The 22,077-nt window shown below is 42.4% G+C and overlaps 1 protein-coding gene across 2 annotated transcripts in view; it reads left to right on the top strand.

Moving 5' to 3' along the window:
• The window catches only part of NCF4 (neutrophil cytosolic factor 4), a 45,758-nt gene extending 28,549 nt beyond the window's left edge, over positions 1–17,209 (top strand). For both annotated transcript variants that reach the window (XM_088456859.1, XM_088456860.1), the window contains 6 exons: positions 1,435–1,562; positions 4,871–4,919; positions 7,647–7,745; positions 10,972–11,102; positions 11,179–11,244; positions 14,107–17,209. In XM_088456859.1, coding sequence (XP_088312985.1) covers positions 1,435–1,562; positions 4,871–4,919; positions 7,647–7,745; positions 10,972–11,102; positions 11,179–11,244; positions 14,107–14,323 — 690 coding nt within the window. In that variant the 3' untranslated portion in view covers positions 14,324–17,209. The remainder of the gene's footprint in view (positions 1–1,434; positions 1,563–4,870; positions 4,920–7,646; positions 7,746–10,971; positions 11,103–11,178; positions 11,245–14,106) is intronic.
• Positions 17,210–22,077: the final 4,868 nt, after the last annotated feature.

Raw genomic sequence — 22,077 nt, 5'->3', positions numbered from 1 at the left:
TACTAGCCGGCGGCAGGGTTTGTTACTGTGTAGTGCAGACCGCAGTCAGTGCAGTCCGCACTACACTGACCAGTGTCCAGGACCGTGGCCGGTCGCGCCCCCCCCATTGGCTATGCACCGGGCTGAGGGGCTCACAGCGCCACCTCCCCAGCAGCACTGCAAACATTTTCTTTTTTTCTAAGGAAGGGGGCGTGGCCACACAGCCCACAATTAGGCCACGTTCCCTTCTTTCCCCGGTCCCGGACCAGCTCTCGGCGCCCCTGGGTCCGATGGCGCCCAGGACACGAGCTCTGCTCGACCCCACCTAGATACGCCACTGCCTACAAGCCCTACACTGGCTCCCCCTCCCCTTCAGAACCTAATTCAAGCTTCTCACACTCACTTACAAAGCCCTCACTTAATCCTCTCCCATTTACATCTCTGACCTCATCTCCCTCCACACACCTGCCCGCCATTTTGCTCCATAAATGCATGTCGCCTCTCCTGTCAATTGATTACTTGCTCCCACTCCCATCTCCAAGATTTTTCCCGTAGTTCTCCCCACCTTTGGAATTCTCTCTCTCTCTTTATCAGATACTCCACCTCTCTACTAGTCTTCAAATGGGCTCTCAAGACCCACTTCTTCATCAAAGCTTTCTAGCTCTCATCCTAACCCGCTGCTCCATGCTCCTTTCTCACTGTCTCCCCGATCTGTGTCACCCCTGTCTGTCTGCCCCTTCCCTTTAGAATGTAAGCTCTCACGAGCAGGGCCCGCTTCCCTCATGTGCAACTCCTTCCCTTACTTATACTATTATTAACTCCTAGCACCTCTTAAGAGCACCTAACACTTGGTTGCTGGCTCCCTGCTGTTTTCTAAGTGTAATGATAGCTAATGCAGCAGTATTTATAGATCATGTCCTTGTCCTGCATTGTTTAGTACTGTTAATAACTCATTTGTTTATGTAAGGCGCTGTGGAACCCTTGTGGCGCAATATAAATAAAGGATAATAATAATACTAACAAAAAATTCCCTGATCTGCTCAGAAGAAGATGAAAAAATGTGAAATTGAGGATATTATGGTATATGTTTCTAATAAATACGGGTGCAATAGTTAAATTAAGAACATGGCGTCCCAAAAAGTAATTTGCCCAATTTGCCAATAGTTTTCCACTTTCAAAAATTTCCTTTATTAAATAAAAATGTTACCCTATCCCGATTTGATAAAGAGGTGTGACAATAGCCAGCATTATTATTATCTGCATATACGTTTAAGCCTCACTATAACAGGCTAATCTGCAGCACTTTGCAGTATAGCTAACTGGATGCCATCTTCAGTCTCATTTCAGTTTATTCCAAATATGAACTGAGGGCTACAAACTAACTAGATTTAAAGTACTTTTAAACATATCTGACCCTCTGCTCCTTACGCTGCCTCACTCAGCTATGTCTCACAGGGACTCCTGTCTGCCCCGGTATGGATTCTGTTGGATGAAGATCTTCGTATTTTTTATTATCAAACAACGTTTGACAGTGAAAGGATCCCTCGTGCATTACGCAGGTTGCGACCACAGACACGGAAAATGTATGTTTTTAATCATTCACAAATACCTCTCACAATATAAAAGCTTGCTGTTAATTATATTTGGACAACATAATAATCTACATTCTGCATCTTAGGTCAAAGCACATCCATATGCACAGCTTTTGATCTGGCAATATATTTGATGTAAATGAATTAAGGGAAACCAGATTTTATTGTAGGCAAATTGCCATGTGGTAATTATTTGGCTTAACCGATGCATAACCAGATCCCTGAGCAAGTTGACCATATGTGGCAGTTAAGTTACACTGATTTGTGTTATAAGCATCGTACAATGTTGGTAAATTTACCTTCCCTTCTGAACTACAGTAAACTCGTACATACATACTGGGCTAAAATGTAATAGGGTGCGGGAGCAAACAGTTTGTGGGTGCGAGTTTATCCCGCAACTCGCAAATGTAATAGGGTGCGAGTTTGCAGGTGCTGGTTTGCCTGGTATTCGAGAGCAAGCCAGTTAAACTGCCGGTAAACTCGCACCTTGTAATGCGAGTTTCATTACAAGGTGCAAGTTTGACAGAAGCATGCTTAGATCAGCGAGAACCGTGCAAACTTCTGTGTGTAAAACTAAAAAAAGAGTAAAACATCCCCCAAAAATCTTTGTGGACAAGGGGATAGACCAGCACTAGGGACAAGGCAAGTATATAGTGTGAGTGAGTGAGTGAGTGAGTGAATGAATGTATGTATGTGTAGCAAAAATATAAAACATACGATGTATGAGTCTTGGCTTTTTTTAAATATTTATTTTACAGGTGAACTAGAGGTGCCGGCGGACCCTTAATGCCCTGTATGCTGGTACTTGTGGCTCTCCAAGTACCAGCATATGGGAGAGGCTTGCTGAGACCTCCAGTTCTCCTGTAAAGGACAATATTATTTGAACCATTTTTTACACTATCAACTTGCCACCCACAGCCCAGAGGTGCCAGGGATAGCCACGGGCTATCAGCCCCTGCCTGGGGTACGCTGGAGAGGGAAGATACCTTTATTGGAGGGGTCCCCAACTCCCCAAAGATCCCCAGACTAGGCTGACTAGAGTAGGGTGCTAAATTATTTGGCCAGGGGAACCCCATGAAGCGGGTCCCACGGCTGCAGCATTAAATTCCCACTAGAAAGAGCTTGGTGCTGGTTGTGGATAATATGGGGAACCCCCTACTCATCTTGTCCCCCATATTTTTACAACCAGGACCAGCTCACAGAGCTGGTGCTGGTGGTTGAAAATATGGGGGACCCCTATGTCTTTTTTCTGCCATATACAGTCAGGTGCATAAATATTGGGACATTGACAGAATTTTCATATTTTGGCCTCTATTCACCACCACAATGGCTTTGAAATGAAACAAACAAGATGTGCTTTAACTGCAGACTTTCAGATTTAATTTGAGGGTAATTACATCCAAATCAGGTGAATGGTGTAGGAATTACAACGGCTTCTATATGTTCCTACCACTTTTTAAGGGGCCAAAAGTAATGGGACAAACTAAACAATCCTAAATCTAACTTTCACTTTTTAATACTTTATTGCAAATCCTTTGCAGGCAATTACAGCCTGAAGTCTGGAACGCATAGACATCACCAGACGCTGGGTTTCATCCCTGGTGATGCTCTGCCAGGCCTCTACTGCAAATGTCTTCAGTTCCTGCTTGTTCTTGGGGCATTTTCCCTTCAGTTTTGTCTTCATCAAGTGAAATGCATGCTCAATCGGATTCAGGTCAGGGGATTGACTTGACCATTGCAGAACATTCCACTTTTTAGCCTTAAAAAACTCTTTGGTTGCTTTTGCAGTATGCTTCAGGTCATTGTCCATGTGCACTGTGAAGTGCCGTCCAATGCGTTCTGAAGCATTTGACTGAATATGAGCATATAATATTGCCCCAAACACTTCAGAATTCATTCTGCTGCTTTTGTCAGCAGTCACATCAGTACAAGTTGATCTTTGTCTCATCTGTCCATAGGATGTTGTTCCAGAACTGTAATGGCTTTTTTAGATGTTGTTTGGCAAACTCTAATCTGGTCTTCCTGTTTTTGAGGCTCACCAATGGTTTACATCTTGTGGGGAACCCTCTATATTCACTCTTGTGAAGTCTTCTCTTGATTGTTGACTTTGACACATATAGACCTACCTCCTGGAGAGTGTTCTTGATTTGGCCAACTGTTGTGAAGGGGTTTTTCTTCGCCAGGGAAATAATTCTTTTGTCATCCACCACAGTTGTTTTCCGTGGTCTACCGGGTCTTCTGGTGTTGCTGAGCTCTCCAATGCGTTCTTTCTTTTTAAGAATGTTCCAAACAGTTGATTTGGCCACACCTAATGTTTTTGCTATCTCTCTGATGGGTTTGTTTTGATTTTTCAGCCTAATGATGGCTTGCTTCACTGATAGTGACAGCTCTTTGGATCTCATATTGAGAGTCGACAGCAACTGATTCCAAATGCAAATGTCACACCTAGAATCAACTCCAGACCTTTTACCTGCTTAATTGATAATGAAATAACGAGGGAATAGCCCACACCTGTCCATGAAATAGCTTTTGAGTTGATAGTCCCATTACTTTTGGCCCCTTAAAAAGTGGGAGGCACATATAGAAACCGTTGTAATTCCTACACCGTTCACCTGATTTGGATGAAATTACCCTCAAATTAAATCTGAAAGTCTGCAGTTAAAGCACATCTTGTTTGTTTCATTTCAAAGCCATTGTGGTGGTGAATAGAGGCCAAAATATGAAAATTCTGTCAATGTCCCAATATTTATTCACTAACAGGACCAGCTCACACAGCCCTGTGTTGGTTGTGCTTTTGGGGGGGGGAGCATGTCATTTTTTTCTTCACTTTTATACTTTATTACAGTTTTACACACAGAAGCCTTCAGATTTTTTGCACCAGGCACATGGGTGGGGTATATGGGTGGGGCATGTGGACTAAGAATGATGTAGGCTATGAAACCAAGAACACGATTAGGAGCAGACCAACTGCAGGGATGCCTGAATCTGTGCACATGGATGAATATATGTGTATAGTTCCGTGCGCGCGATCCTGGAGCAATATGGCCGAATGGTGTTCAAATCTGCACTAGCCCCCATGAGATAAACCAATACCCTTTTCTAACTATATGGTAGAATCCTAAAAAAATTATTAATCCATCTACATTAATGTGTATATTACTGTAGGGAACAGAAGATTGTTTTATATTTATTGTCTGTGAGCCAAAAAAGTACTTGTACAAGGCAGCACTGAGAGTGACTTGTCTTTTTTTTTGGTCAATAAACTGCTCTATCTAATATTCTATATTATTTCCTGGCAGCAAGCAGAACTCTCAGCACATTTCAGAAATGGACAGACCCCGGGCAGAGGTAAGAATAGGAGAGCTGGGATGTTTATAATTTGGAATTATGTAGTGACATAGCCTATAATTAAATAAGAGTCTGTATAAATAAAATGATACAATAAAGATGTAAGCTCCGTTGCATAAATCTGGCACTGCCTAAGCTACAGTCTTATCCAGGGTCACCACTTATCCTGGTTCGCCCTGCTGCATTGACTAATGAGATGACTCTGTTATATGTAATTACCATATACTTTCAGCAGTATACTTTTAATGGTTTGACATCATTACATACTATAATCTCCTGGAATGATTTATATTTATAGAGGCATTGTGCTAGAAATTGTGATCGTTCAATTTAATGAGTGCACTAATGTATTTATAGAGTGAACCTCAAAGCTAGATGTCTCTATAAAATCTCTCCCTGTAATCTTTGTATTTAGATAAATGAGAGCGCTCTCTAGCAGTCCTTATGTTAGAGACAGGGTTGTATATAGAATGGATGCCACTGTTGCCACCCTAGGCATTGATTAAATACACCCATACTATTAGTAACTGTATGTATTTCTTAGTAACTGAGCATCTAAATGCTCATTCTCATATCCCAAAAGCCCTGTTAATTTAACTGGGGAAAATACTGTTTGTGGCTGGTAAGCAGTCTGCGGTAATGGGATTTCTGTCTCCTGGGGTAGATACGTAGTTTGTTAGTACTGTACATAGTGACAATCGAACAGGATCTCTGGCACACAGCCCAGTAATTGTTGGTGCAACTGGATTTCGTATCAACTATCGTATCAACTAACTTCTCATACTAGGGATAAGTAAAACAAAATCCTAAATATAACTGTACCCTGTTACAAGGTCATCTGATAATCCATTCTTACATTAAATTTTTTCTGATATCTATTTATTGATTGTTGGTAAATGATTGTCTCATACTGTATGTGCATATATGCAGTGCTTGTTTTCTGATAGTACTCAGGGCCTCATTCAACTTAGTTCGCAAGTCTGCAATTGCAATCACCCACCCGGTGCAAAATTATGCAAATGAATCCAATCGCACTGCGATCGCAGCACTATACCAAGACTCACACCAGCTTATAGAGCCACCCACTTCCCATTACATACATCCGCAAGTCAGCGAAAACATCGGTAACAACAAGTAACATCGGATCCATACGCACAGTTGTGGTTGAGCTTGACCTGACTCACAAACTGGAAAGCTTCCTGTCGCCATTTAGACCTCTGGCTGCGTATGCTGTCACTGGGGCTTAATTATGCACACCCCTGTAACGGCGTTCAAACACACAGGCATGCCTGCGTTCCTTCGACCACTCCCCCTCTCCACCCCTAAATGGCACTTCCTGTCAATCATTTCTCTCCATGTCCGCTGCGTTCGCAGCAGCCGGTTCGTGCATGCGTACTGCGCAGAACGAAAACATCGACCAGGTGCATGCGAACGCAGACTTGCGAAACAAGATGAATGAGGCCCTCTGTACGCAGCAACTGCACTTTTTTTTTTCTGCATGGTTTTTAATTCTTATAACTAGTTTCAGAAAGACATTTGAAAAAAAATTCAGTAACAGCTAATATAAGCATTCCCCCGGCCAAAGCATTAACTGCCCTAACTAGTCAGCCCAGGCCAAGCATTCCTGGGGAAGTGGGGACCCCCTCAATAAAGTTCCCAGCAAGTCTCCCCTGCATGCCTGTACTTCAAGAACCACAAGTACCAGCATGTGGGGCATTACGGGACCGCTGATACCTCTAATCGTCCTGTAAAGGAAATATTAAAATTAAGACAGTACACGCACACCATAGAAAGTAAATATTTAATACATACACTCACACTATACTCACCTTGTCCCCAGGGATGATCGGTCCGGCATGCAGGGGAGGCTTACTCGGGTGTATAGTACCCATATAAAGGACAATATTACTTGAAATCTAACTTTAACATAACTGAAATCAACCCTGCACCCACCACCAAGGGGTGCCGGTGTTAGCCCCAGGCTTCAGCTCTGGCTTGGGGTTACCTGGAGAGGGGGGACCCCTTTATTGGGGGGGGCTTTACCACTTCCCCAGGAATCCTTGGCCTGGGCTAACTAGGGCAGTTAATGCTTTGGCTGGGGGAACCTGTGAAGTGTGTCCCCTGGCTAAGGCATTACCCACTGCTAGCGGAGTCTGGTGCTGGTTCATTAATTACGGGTGAGCCCTACACATTTTGTTCCCTATAATTTTTTAACCAGGGCCAGCTCAAAAAGCCAGGGCTGATTATGCTTTTGCAGAGGGCACACATTTTTTTGCTCTGATTTTTAATTCTTTCTTTACTTTTATACACACAGAAAACTGCATAGATCACACTGATCTGTGCAGGCTTCATGTTCGGGAGTGTTTGGCTGCGGTCAGACAGAGACAACATGGAGGAGAAAACACGATTGCATAGACCATTGGAAAACACAATTCTGTCAAACAATCTTAGTAAATTTGAGTGTTTGATCTTGAGAAACTCTCAAGCATTCCAGCGATGTCAATCGTGTTTAAACTTGGCCAAAACACGATTTATTATATTGCCAGCCCAATCCAGCTTATCCCTAATGTGTTTTTTTGTTATCTTTTATTTAAAAAAAAGACAACAATATTTTTATTTACAATGGTCTAGAATAGTTATAATTATGGCTCTTCTATTATAATATTATATATTTTCCTAGTTGTATGTATCCCTATAATTCCCCAATAACTCTTTTACCATTCTTAGGCTCTCTTCGACTTTAAAGGGAATGCTGCCCAAGAGCTGAACTTTAAGAATGGAGATCTCATATATCTCCTGAGTCGAGTGAACAAAAACTGGTTGGAGGTGAGAAAGGATATAAACCGGGCTGCTATACAGACACATTCAATATTAATAGTCACATGACAGAAGAAAGCCACTCAAATCTGAGGTCACGGCCACTGAAGATACTTAGGAGAATTTTGAATTGCAGTCCAGGGAACAGTCCTGGGCCTGTTGTACAATTTTGAATCCTTGGGATGAGAGTAGAGTCAGCATTTCAAGGATTCAAAATTGTGATATGGCAAAAGAAAGGAACATTACCTAGGATCCCAGGTGAGATTTCCAGGACAGTGGAGAAAGTGCACTAGTAAGGAGAAAGTAGTTATAAAAAGATACAAGAGACTATTTACTAAGCCTTGGATGAGAATAAAGTACCAGCCAATCAGCTCCTAACTGCAATGTCACGGGCTCTGTTTGAAAAATGAGTTAGGAGCTGGTTGGTTGGTACTTTATCTCCGTCCACTTTATCTCCATCCAAGGCTTAGTAAATAGACCCCAAAGTACCAACTATTTCATTTTTTTTCTTAGGGGGCATGGCCACGCCTCCCTCGATTAGGCCACACACCCTTCCCCCGAGCTCGGCCCGGCTCCCGGCAGCCCTGTATGTACTGCTACATCTGAGAGGCGTGTCATAAATTGATTTACATCCAAATGTAAATGAGCCTCAAAGCAGTTAGTAAGATCTATTTGTTGATGAAAATACACTGATATTTTTAACAAAATAAATGTAGCCACAGGGATCAGTGGGGTCTATTCATAAAGATAACGAAAAATGAATTGTTACTTTTCACTATATATCGCATTGGTTCGATGCGATATATAGCTTTGTTAAGTAGCAATTCATGTATACTTACCTCTCCGACGTCTTCACGCGCTGTCCAGGGATTCTGGCGGTCCTGTCTTCGGCTGTGATCCCGAGTGAGCAGCTGGGAGGAGAAGGCAGGTCCTCACTGCGCATGCGCCGGCGACTCAGGTCAGGGGAGGCTGCAGTGGCTGCTGGGACATCAAGGGGGTGGGAGCCGGGGACTGTGATGGGAGCCGGGGACTGTGGGCAGAAGACGGGGAGGTAAGTAACTTCCCTGCCCGATTCGTGGCGGTGTTCAGATTACGCTATCTTGAGATGGCGAAATCTGAACACAATGGAGAAGGGAAAAGCAGAGCTTTCCGTCCTTTAATGAATCGCACTCCACAGAGCAGGTGTACCGCTGGAGAAGTAATGAAATTCCACGGTAAAGCAGGCCACACATCTAAAGATTATCTGTCCAACCAGCCAACTAGTTGATTGGTTGGAATGAAAATCTGGTAACGTATGGGAGTAACTGATGATCAGCAATTTGCTCCTAAATGCCAGAAAACAGATGAAAATGGTCGTCAGACAAGTTTGTTAAATGTTTGATCTAAACAATTTGTTCAAACAACAGTATTTGCCCATTTTCCGGCATTTGGGAGCAAATTACTGATTGTCATTTGCTTTCATACCTTACCAGGTTTTCATTCCAACCAATCAACAAGTTGGCTAGTTGGATGCAAGTTGGTCTAGAGTGTGGCCAGCTTTACCCCGCTCTGTGAGTTGCACGAAGCAGAGAAAAGCCCTGTTTTCCGCAAAACAGAACTTTTCTCTGCTCTATGAATAGACCCTATTGTGCCTAATAACCAATGCAGGGAAATCAGACTAATGATCCCATTTCCATTTTAATGTATATACAGTATATATATATATATATTAGGGATGTGCAGGCTCGGATAGGTTCGAGTTTGCACGTGGAGTTCGGATTTTTCCCTCCAAAAAAACGGAACTCAGAACGAGGCAAAACGTCATCTTACATGGACGAACATCATCATTCCTGGACAAAAAATCCGAACTCCACGTGCAAACTCGAACCTATCCGAGCCTGCACATCCCTAATATATATATATATATATATATATACGAAAAACAGCGGCACTCACAGGACTGATAGCAGCACTCACAGGACTGATAGCGGCACTCACAAGACTGATAAAAAAAGACTCACGACTCAGATAGGTCAATGTTCACCGCTTCAGTCTGGCGACTTTTATCAAGAACGTTAATCAGTCGTACTTGATAAAAGTCGCCAGGCTGAAACGTTGAACATTGACCCATCTGAGTCGTGAGTCTTTTTTATATCAGTCCTGTGAGTGTCGCTGTTTTTCATGTATATGTTTGGCCATTATTGACCATTGGATGGCACCCGGCAAGTATCCTGATTTTGTGGAGTGCCGGCGTTCTTACTCTATATATATATATATATATACATATATATATATATATATGTATGGGATGTGGATTTGGTTCTAACTCGTCGTCCGGCTTTGGATTTGGATTTGCCAAACTGCGGTGACTGGTTTAGGATTTGGATTTGGATTTTTTACTAAAATTAACAAAAAAAGCTAAAATCACATAAATTGGGCTTTTTTTTCTTGAGTATTATTAACCTCAATAACATTAATTTACAGTCATTTACAGTCAATTTAGACCACCTCACAGCTTATAATATTGTTTTCACCATTATTGGCCAAAGGTTGCAGTGAGCTGACTGGTTACTAAGTGACAAAGCAGCGGCACAGACACCAAAGAGTCACGGTGCTTTTATACACAGAGGGCTAAGGCCCATGGAGTCACTGTGCTTCTATGCACAGAGGGCTAAGGCCCATGGAGTCACGGTGCTTGTATACACAGAGGGCTAAGGCCCTCGGAGTCATGGTGCTTGCATACAGAGAGGGCTAAGGCCCACAGAGTCACGGTGATTTTCATTTATTTTACATACAGAGGGCTAAGGCCCACGGAGTTACGGTGTTTGTATACACAGAGGACTAAGGCCCACGGAGTCATGGTGCTGGTATTTTATACATGCAACGTCTCTACTTATCCATTCTTTAGAAGGTTTAAATGTGGTAAAATGTAGACAATGATCTGATTCACTATTGCCACCTTTAACTAATGTCCTTTTATAGCCTTCACAACAGGAAGTCTGGTGTGCATAGAAAAAAATGATCCATTTTCTGACACAGCTTTATTTCAACTATCTGTACCAAATCCTTTTACATATACATTTGTATACATCATTTTCTTTCATACAGGACAACCTGCTATTTATAGTTAGGTTATATGAGACAGATGGCTTTATAAAATGATAATACCAAGGTGTAGTAGTCAAGTGTAATAAAATATACAGCTGTGACATTCTTGGTGCTGTAACAATAACATTTGTTCTGGTCTGGATGACAGGGAACAGCTGGAGATGGGGTAGGTATTTTCCCACAATCCTTTGTGAGAATCATCAAGGACCTACCCGAGGAGAAGTTCCCAGTCAGCTGGCTGCGTTGCTACTTTCACGATTATGACACATGTCAGATCAGGTAATTATGGTGGAGGGTAGTGACCTTCAAATCACATCAATGCTGAAGATATTACTGATGCTATTCTCTCTTTCAGAGACATCTCCTTAGAGGAAGATCTGCAGAAACTTCCCACATACAATGAGCTGCTAGAATTAATAAGGTAAAATCTACAGTTTGGATATAGAAAAAGAGAATTGGTTAAAAAACTCTGTAATAAGACTAATAAATTGAATCGGTCTGAGAGGATCCTGGCTGCCAACAAGATTACTGTGGGTTTTAATTGGTAAGTTTATTCAGTATCCACATCATTACCGGAAAGAGGCTCTTCCCATAGTTGGACGAAGGTCACTTCTAGCTGGCAGCTTACTGCACAGTTATCTGCAGTTTGCACTATCAGTATTTTTAACATAAATGAAAATCCATAGCAGTTAAATGTAATAAAGTGCATTTTTGCTGTATGAATTTAAATGTACAGAATAATTATGCCATCCATTTTTTGCCTTGCTATAAGGGGATTGCTATAACCAAGCATCAGAGACCAGGTCTCAAGTTTCAAGTACAGAGCTTCAGGGTTTTTTTTAAATTAGCAACATAAGCACAAAACTCAATTTTCGACAGCTCATAAATAACCTTATCTGTCCATGTTTGCTGTAAAAGGGAGGTTCAATTTCTCAAAATGCGCACATAATTAGCAAAAAAAAGTAGCGTATTAATCAAAAAGTAGCATAATATTAGTGAAAAAGTAGTAAAGAGTGTTCAGACTAATCAACATTGCTGTCTATCCATAAGACTAACAATGTGGCTAAACATGGAAAAATCATGTCGTACATATAATACAGTGATTTATGTCATACATAACAAACAACAATGTACAATATGACATTATTTTCCACTTTTAGCCACATTGTCAGTCTTCTGTATAAACAGCAATGTTGATTAGTCGTCACGATCATTGCTACTTTTACACTAGTATTATGGTATTTTTGGTTAATATTATACTACTTTTACGCAAATATTTGTGCAAATTTTCTGCAGTTGAAAGTGCTATGTTAACAGTACAGTAATGCATAGTTGCGAAACCTTAACGCGAGATCTGTAACATAAACAGAATTCAATATATTCATCTATTGATTGATAATTGGGATCTGTTTAACTACATTCACCTACATCTAATCTGCCCAACTCTTCCCATCAGATGGTACAAACCCATTAAGTAGTCCATGAGTACAAGCCTAAATACTGTATGGCCAGCATGTACAGTAGCTTGGCTTTTACAGTACAGTGCTGGTGTACAGCTATAGGACTGACCACTTTCCAATTTTTTTTGGTCAGACTAGACCGCATTCATGCTGAGGAGAAAAGTTCCAGAGATAACAACTGCAGTAACGGTCCACCAACAATAAATCAGACAAAGTGTAGATTTTTTGTGTATAATCATAACAGCACAAATGACATTAATAATTTTACAGTCAACGAGAACTGCATCCCTAACTACAATTATATGCTAATACTCCCTCCGCTGCTGGCAGAGCTGTGAGACTCCCATTTCTGGCAGTGGCCCAGCAGGGGGATGGGGGGAGTTCTGAGTACCCAGAAACCCCCCTTGATGGGATGATTATTTTTTTCTCCGTCTCGGCTCAGTGCGTGACTGGGACCGCCACAGCCGGCCCTAATGAGAACTCAGATCAGTAGAGCTCTCTGCATACAGAATGTCCGGGGGGAGCTGCTGCGCATGCCCAGCCGAAGTAGCTCCCACATATTATATGGCGGCCGCCAGTCTCATCTCAGCCCCGGATATGTGTACTGTATATTTATAAATGTTTGTATGAGCGTGTATGTGCTTTATATATATATATATATATATATATATATAATTATATATATAGTTTATATATATATATTTTTTTTTTAGTCCGACACTCAATTAACACAGCTGGACACCCAGATCCAACACGGTAACATCCGCATTAATAATTCCAAAAGTAGGGACGGCACTCAGAGTATTTCATAAAAAAAAACTGTATTCAAAAGCTACATCATGGCCATCATCAGTGTTTCGGTGCAGTTAACACCATCTTCAGGATGAAGCAATATCTTAGACACACATAGTGACACCTACAGCTGTAGGTGTCACTATGTGTGTCTAAGATATTGCTTCATCCTATATATAACCCCCATACCCTCCCTTCCCCCCATAAATCCTGCACTTGCCTTTGCCTGGCACCAGATCAGTGGACAATTTTCCTGCTTTAAGAATTTACTTTTGTTTAAGTGCTGCCGACACCTCAGTTCTTTCATCTATGAAGTACAGCGAGAATGTGGCTGAGCAGTTGTCTCCTTAGAGCTGTCACTGCCAAAGGCATCAGAGGGATGAGTGTCCTATGAATGGTGGGGTTGCCAGGCACAAGTGGTTTTGGCAAATGGCAGGAAATTGGTGTAAGAGTGTCATTTTGGTTCCATGTGGAGTTCGTCTTTAAACCTGTTTAAAATATAAATTATATACAATTATATACAATTGTCTCTGAGGGATCTATTTACTAAGCAGTGTTAGGAGACAGAGTGTAAAGTGATAAGGTGCCAGCCAATCAGCTCCTAACTGCCATCTCACAGGCTGTGTTTGAAAAATGATAGTTGGGAGCTGATTGACTGGTACCTTATCACTTTTCACTCTGTCTCCTAACACTGCTTAGTAAATAGACTCCTGAATCTGTTGCAACTCAATTACTTTATACAAATTCATTGGAAGGACATTCCAATAGGTTTTGGGATGGGCAGCAGGTTGGCGCATGTGCCTCCATTTTACTCTGAGAACTGTCATGTGTAAGACGTGCAGCATGCCTACACTAGACGGACACCGTACAACATTGTATACTAGATTCCTTGCTTTCCTATTGTAGCTACGGTTTCTGGTACACAGCTGGTTTGTGCAGGTCTATCAGCAGCACTTGTTGTATAATTTGTTTGATATAAAACAAAAGTCACTTTCTCTCTATAACATATACCTAACCCTGTTCTCAAACAGAACTCAGTTCCCTGACATTGATGTGGCCCTGAATATGAAGGATGCAGATGGTGACCTGATTCGCTTGATGGACAATAGTGATATGGAGCTTCTTGTTACACAGGGAAAAGGAAAAACAGACCTACAAAATTTCTTCCCATGGCAGCTTCATGTAACGCGCGCTGAAGACCTGGATGTGTATACCAATGGGAATTCAGAAGATATGAGCATGAATTGAAAAAAATTATATATATATATATATATATATATATATATATATAATTTAGTGGTTGTATCCTTGTATTTTGTCACTTGTGAAAATATTCTGTAACAGAGTTTCAGTGAAGGCTAAACAGTCCTAAATGTTGTTGGATCATCTATTAATAGAGTCGTTTTTAGCTCCAGCATTCTAGTACCCCCAACAGGTCATGTTAGTAATTATTTAATTTGTTTCCACAGACAGAAATCCTGAGAACATGACTTGTTGAGGTTACTTCAGTAATGGCGTTGAACACCCACGACCTAATAGAAACAATTGTAATGTTTTGCTGGAAGCTACTAAGTATTTACAGTGTCTGTAATAAAGACCATTGCACTTGTACTCCCTACTGTGTAAACAAAAAATTACATATAATAGAAGTTATATTGGGGTCTGTTACCTGTAGGATCTTGCGTAATTTGTATTGCATTTAAGACCCTCACTCGTGATATCAGGTGCTATGAGGTGGTCAAAGTTGACTGGTAATTACTATAAATTGATGTTATTGATGCTAATAATTCTATAGGAGCAAAAACAGGTCCAAGTAACATGATTTTAGCTGTTTCTAGCAATTTTTAAAGAAATTCAAAACCGAATCCGAACCAAGACACTTGAGGGTTTCATTGCCAAAACCATAAGATTTCAGAGTAGTTTTGCCAAAAGCAAAACACGGGGGTCCGCGCACATATCTAGTGAAAATATATTAAATGTGAATTTTATTAAATTAATTATTGTTGTACATTGCTGTGTTAGCAAAATGTATCTTTACACCATTCTTTCACTTTTCGGAGTTTAGTCCCGGTAGTTTAGACCATCTTCAGATGGTGTAAACTACTGTTTGCCTATGAGGGCTCCTGGTGCAGGAGAGAGATCTTTCGACATATCGTCAAGAGTTGCCTGTTCAGAGATGTGGCAGGATGACTTCACTGAAAGATATCTCTCAGTGTGTAAACCCAATATCGTTTGTCCTGCTCTACAGAGAGTTCAAGGGAAATCTTTCACCAATATCGTTCATACAGCACATCGTCTAGTGTATATGAGCCTTTACAGTTGCAAAGTGGGCGGTTCAATTCGAGTTGAATTGCGTAATCGTAGCACTGTATATTGGGGTGGGGCCATGATGATATGATTGCTACGCCACCACCTCCACACAGCCCACCTACGCGGCTACCACGCCCCCTCTAGGCCAACCTGGCAGAAAAGTTGGCAAGTATGCCTTTTTGCCGTCTTCCTTGCCCGATTGCAGAAGGTGGACATAAGTTGGGCTACTGTTTCAGACAGATCTTGTGCACCCAGCATGGGTTAGGTGCACATCCAGATACTAATGATGATGATTTATTTCAGACGTAAAAACAGTGCGCAGGATCGGCTTCCACATGCAGACACACAGATTTTTAGTCTATACATTAGCATAGGCTACCACAGCCAATCAGAAAAGCAGCTGCAGATGCTTCTGACTGAGATCCAGCCCCAATGTCTCGAGTTTTGGTGAGCCCATATATAGTACTATAATATTTAAAGTAGCAAGGATGCTACAGTGAACATTTTTTTAACTAGACGCTTAAAGAATGCAGCAGTATGTATTTTATTTTAACTCTCAGCAGAAAGGACACTGCGCTAATCACTTACAGAGAGATCTTTATTGTATTCAGCCACAATCTGCATTGTGAGATTGATGTTAGTACATACACGTTACCATTTATCACTTACAAAGCTACGAATAGAGGGCCTGATTCAGACCCGCTCGCGGGGGCTGGGCGTGGCTGCCCAGACGAGGCGTACCCATGGGAACACCTACCGTCTGGGGCCGGCCCCACTGACATCACTAGTGATGTCAGTGGGAGTGCTTTTGGCTCTGATAGAGCCAAAAGCACTCCTGGGCTTGCGGCAGCGAGACCCTACCACAGGGTCTCGTCGCAAGCCCGATGGTTGCGATGGTCTTGACCATCGCGACCATCTTTTTGGCCGCTCGCATAAGCTGTGGGTGGTCACCCACAGCTATGTGAGGAGGCCGCTCCAATATTAGGTAGGAGGGCCCTGATTCAGAGCGAGCGCTCTTGTCAGAGCGTCCGGCTCTGAATCAGGCCCAGAGTCTTCTTGCATGGAAGGTTAATATGAGCTGCCATTTTGTGTTCATTCCACTGTAAAAGGACAATATATGACAATTAAAACTTAATTGAATAATAATTTTATATAAATCTTTTTTTTTCAAATACGTGAATTTCATTTGTTTTGCACATAGAACATTTGTTTTAATGAACATTAATCTTTATTACCTGCAATCTATCATTCTCTTTTGAGGCAAAACTCGAATATTGGCCATAGAATAGTGCCATCTGGAGTCAATATTTATCTGAAAAACAAATACAATTGTGTAAATACAGCATAGAATGAAGTCTAGGGTGTATATAAATTCCCATCAGCTGTTTGTATTTACAGTTGTTTTTTTACACTAGCTGTAGTTCCTGCTGTTGCCCAGGCAAGTCCAAGACCAAATGTCACATACTATAAGCTACAAACATTGTGGACTTTACCACGTGTAGCTACTCCATTCTGAAGTTCTGTGGTAAGCAATTTCAGACTTACTTACTGCTGTGCAGCACACTGCCTGAAACCTGTGAATTTGTATATATTTTCACTTGAGCTTAGTATTTCCCTGATACAAACTGTATCAATTTGATGTAACATATTTTGTATGTTTATGTCTTTAATTGTATGTGTAAAATGAAATGTGCATTATAATGTAGCCATATTACATATGGCTAAAAAATATAATAACAACAAATACGTAAAAGGAATTTACAAGATAGGTTATATTGGGTATAATATTTTTGTGTTGTTATGTTGGAATAGAGTGATGTAATGAATAAACAATACTATAATGTATATAATGTAATATATGTCTGATTTAATTGTCCAAGGGCCAGAAAGCTCTGGATGGGATAGCACGAGGTAAAAGCCAGTAGTACCGAGCGGGAGAGGGTTATGTGCAGCGGTTGTTGAGGACATAAGGGGGAGTGGGAGTCCTAACTGTCAGTAAGTGGACCCCCCTTCCTGAGCCTACATTGGTGGCTGTACTGTGCTGGTGAATAGAACAGCGGCCGGGAGTCAGCGGGAGCATAGGGTCGGTGTGGTATTGGGCTCATCTGGAGGAGGAAGCAAGCTGCATTGGGTCGGAGCTGCGGGAGCCCAGAGCGGTTGTTGGGCTGGCCAGCGAAGTCTGGAGGCGGTGGCTGTGGCATACAAGAGGTGGAGGATGGCTGATAGACAGGAAGTGAGACCATTAGCAGCACACATCAGAGCGGTTGATAGACAGGAGGTGGAGCCAGTGGCAGCGCATTTAAGCAGCTCATACACCTCTGGGTTATAGCAGCTACTGCCGGGCATCAGAGAGAGAATTATCCCTGGCAGATTTATGACAGCAGATGAGGATAGCGAGCAGCAGTAGTGCCACCCAGCAGCAGTGAGTAAAAGTCATACACTGCGATCACACCCACTGTTAAGCTGCTGCATACCCTAGGAAGCCTTACAGTCTATAGTCATGGAGAATAGAAGACTCACAGCTGGCCCCTTTTGAGGAATATACCCATCTATTCTACTTAATATCATTGATATTATAGGAGGTATTCGGGGGAGTGCCATAGGAGGTGTGAGTCAACAGCATTCAGAAATGTAAGAGATTCCTCACAGTACATATTTATATTCCTTGAACAGTTTGGAGGGAAGCTATAACTCAAGTAATAACCTAGCTTCATGCTTGTAGTACTGGCTTGTATATCGACTGCCCTAGCATAGGAATTGTATTGGAGCTATAAGCATTCGGAAAAGACTCTATACCTGTCTTTATAGGATATAAAATAACTTTGGATCAGTACAGCTATTGTCCAATACAGGGAACAGTATTGCTAAAGATACTATTTTCATAATCCGTGGATGACAGGATAGACTGCAAAAGGTATATTTTTGACACAAAGACAATTTTATATATATGAAAGGTGGAGACAGGTTTAGAGTTTTTTTTGTTAGTACAATTTGTAAAGATAAAAGGGAATGGAATGTTTTTGTATAAATGTTTATTGTGTAATGTAGAAATGTTCCTTTTGCTGGGCATACACAACCAGTTAAAATGTCTGTCAGACCGACAGACATTTTATCTGGCCGGCTGCCAGCCGCAGATGTCGCCGGCATACACTGTGAGAGAAATCTCATTGTCACAGCCAGGGTATTTCAGCATGGTGCTAGGCGAGTGCTACCTGTGAGGTCATTGTGGCGCGGGTTGTCTGGTGGCGGAGCTGGTGTCTGCGGGGGGCTTTGGCTGCGCGCGTTGTTGTGCGGGCCTGTTGTCACTGCGCTGGTAAGGCCTGGCGGCGTCTCCATTCCGTTTGGCATGGGCGCCGCCATCTTGCCTTCTGGCCATGTGATGCGGCTGGCCAATCCTGGTGAGTCACATGTTCCCTCCGGCCAGTAACAGCACGGCATGGGGTATTTAGGAAGGGTCAGTGCCTTCCTTCTTTGCCAGTGCACCGTGTATCTCAGCCTAGCTGTGAGGGAGTTCTCTGTGCTTATCCTGTTCCTGTGAATTCGCTGTCTGACAGTATGCCTGTCAGCTCCTAGCTCCCACTGGACTACCCCGCTTCCTCCATCACCCTTGCCCATACCTGAGTGCCTGAGCCTGCTGACATCCTGCGCTTCAGTTCATTACCTGCATACCTGGCTTGATTATTTTCAGTTCACTACCTGCATACCTGGTTTGATTATTTTCAGTTTCACTACCTGCACACCTGGACAGTTCTAATTGTTTCTACTTGGACATTAACCCTTTTACTCCCACCACAGAACTCTTGTGCACATTTATATATTCCTGGACTTTTATTTACTGCCACATTATATGTCTACTCAAGCACTTATTAAAAATCCTAGTTTTATTTTCAAATCTGCTTCTGTGATCGCTCCTGCTACCACCCCGGGTCCACAAACAACCCAGAACATAACAGTTTGCACTGGCCCCATGGAGCCGGCATCGGATCAGGAGTCAGGAGTGGATTTGTTCCGGTGCATTTCTGGTCATTTAGAAAATCTGGAAAACATGCAGCATCAGATGGCTCAATTTCTGCAAGAGATGTCCAAGCGACAGGATAGTTTGCAAACTTCCTTTTCTACCCCTGAAGTACCAGCATCTACATCCGCATCAGCATCTGGGAATACAGGAGGCAGATCATCTCCCCGCTTACATCTTCCTTTACCAAATAAATCTGACGGCAATCCTAAACTCTGCAGAGGATTCCTAAATCAGTGTGACATACATTTTACCCTGCAGCCTGACAACTTTCTAACTGCAAGAACTAAAGTGGCTTATATAGTCTCTCTGTTATCCGGCCAGGCCTTGGAATGGGCTTCCCCACTCTGGGAGCGCTCAGATCTGCTGCTGGATAATTATGCAGGCTTTGTGTCATCCTTCAGGTGGATTTTCGATGAACCTGGGCGTACTATATCAGCATCATCAAACATCATGACACTGAGGCAAGGGGTCCGTCCTGTCAGTCAATATGCCGTGCAATTTAAAATTTTAGCATCAGAGCTCAAATGGAATGAGGAAGCCCTCACCTCAACCTTCTGGCATGGGTTGTCAGACCAACTAAAGGATGATCTAGTCACTCGAGAGCTTCCTACTAATCTGAACGACATGATATCGTTGTGTATCAAAGTTGACCTACGCTTCAGGGAACGTCAGGCTGAAAAAAACAGAACTGACCGGCAAAGGTCATTTACCCCCTCCATTTCTACCCGTCCCATTCCTTCTACTGAAGAGGAGCCTATGCAGGTGAATCATACACACCTCTCCAAAGAAGAACGTCAGAGAAGAATGCAAAAGAACCTCTGTCTGTACTGCGGAGAGTCCGGTCACCTGCTGATCTCCTGCCCCCGTAAACCGGGAAATGCCAAATCCTAACTGACCCTGGAGACATCAAGTTAGGAGTTATGAACCCGTCTCCAAGAATGAAAGATTTCACGATTACCCTAGCCTTGGATCTTAAACTCAAACCTGTCTTTGCAACTGCTCTACTCGACTCGGGAGCAGCCGGAAATTTCATAACGTCTAGTTTCATAGATAAATTTCAGATTCCTTGTTTGTCTCTCAACCATGCCATCTCTCTGACCTCTATAGACGGATGCCCTCTAACTAACGGGATAGTCACCAAAGAGACTCAACCAGTATTGGTCCGAATTGGGGCACTTCATTCTGAGTCCTTAAAATTCCTGGTGATATCAGAGGCCTCTCAAGAAATTGTTCTTGGTCTACTCTGGTTACGTCAACATAATCCCAGGATTGATTGGAGTTCTATGCAGATTCTGTCATGGGGTATGGACTGTCAGAAATCCTGTCTTCCAAAAATTCGACCTGTGAGAAAGACAGTTCCATTAGTTTAATCTGCCATTCCCAAGGAATATCAGATGTTCGCCGACGTTTTCTCTGAACAAAAAGCAAATATCTTACCCCCTCATAGGGAATGAGACTGTCCAATTGAATTGATACCTGATAAGATACCACCTCGTGGTCGTACCTTTCCGCTGTCCTTGCCTGAGACTCAAGCCATGACCGAGTACATCCGGGACAACCTGGCAAAGGGGTTCATTCGCCCCTCTACTTCACCTGCTGGAGCTGGGTTTTTCTTCGTTGGCAAGAAGGACGGTGGTCTAAGACCATGTATCGATTATCGAGGCCTTAATGAAATTACTGTAAAGAATCGATACCCTCTTCCCCTGATTACTGAGTTGTTTGATAGGGTCAAGGGCTCTGTCATTTTTTCTAAATTAGATCTGAGAGGGGCTTACAACCTCATTCGTATCCGAGCTGGCGATGAATGGAAGACCGCTTTTAATACCAGAGATGGACATTTTGAGTATTTAGTAATTCCTTTTGGATTGTGTAACGCCCCTGCTGTCTTTCAAAGTTTCGTTACTGAGATTTTCCGGGATCTGTTATATGTTTCGGTTGTTGTCTATCTGGATGACATACTGATTTTTTCACCCTCTGTGGCTAAACATCAAGAACATGTTAAAGAAGTTCTGACCCGTTTGAGAGAAAACCACCTTTACTGCAAACTGGAGAAGTGCGTCTTTGGAGTGCCCAGTGTACCTTTTCTCGGCTATGTAATATCTGGCTCCAGTTTAGAAATGGACCCCAAGAAGGTACAAGCAATTCTGGATTGGACCCGACCTCAGACACTGAAGGCCATCCAGAGATTGTTGGGCTTCGCCAATTATTATAGACGCTTCATTAATGGATTTTCTACACTGCTGGCTCCCATTACAGCCTTGACCCGCAAAGGTGCTAATCCTGCCCAATGGTCACCTGAGGCAGAGTCTGCCTTTCATCTTCTAAAACAGGCCTTTATCTCAGCACCAGTTCTTCGACAACCAGATCTGGACAGGCCTTTTTTGTTGGAAGTAGATGCATCATCTGAAGCTGTGGGAGCAGACTTGTCTCAACGTTATGAGGACAACCGAGTCCATCCGTGTGGGTTCTTTTCTAAAAAATTCTCACCTGCCGAAAGGAACTACGCCATAGGTGAGCAAGAACTACTAGCTGTAAAGTTGGCATGGAAGGAATGGAGATATTTAATAGAAGGCGCCAAGTTTCCATTTACTGTATTTACGGACCATAGAAATCTCCTATTTCTCAAAAACCTCCAATGTGTGAGTCCTCGTTTGGCCCGTTGGGCAATATTCTT

Source organism: Taudactylus pleione, unplaced genomic scaffold (assembly GCF_031769625.1).
Source record: "Taudactylus pleione unplaced genomic scaffold, aTauple2 ptg000726l, whole genome shotgun sequence".
Lineage (NCBI taxonomy): Eukaryota > Metazoa > Chordata > Amphibia > Anura > Myobatrachidae > Taudactylus > Taudactylus pleione.
This window is presented reverse-complemented; position numbering and strand designations above follow the sequence as displayed.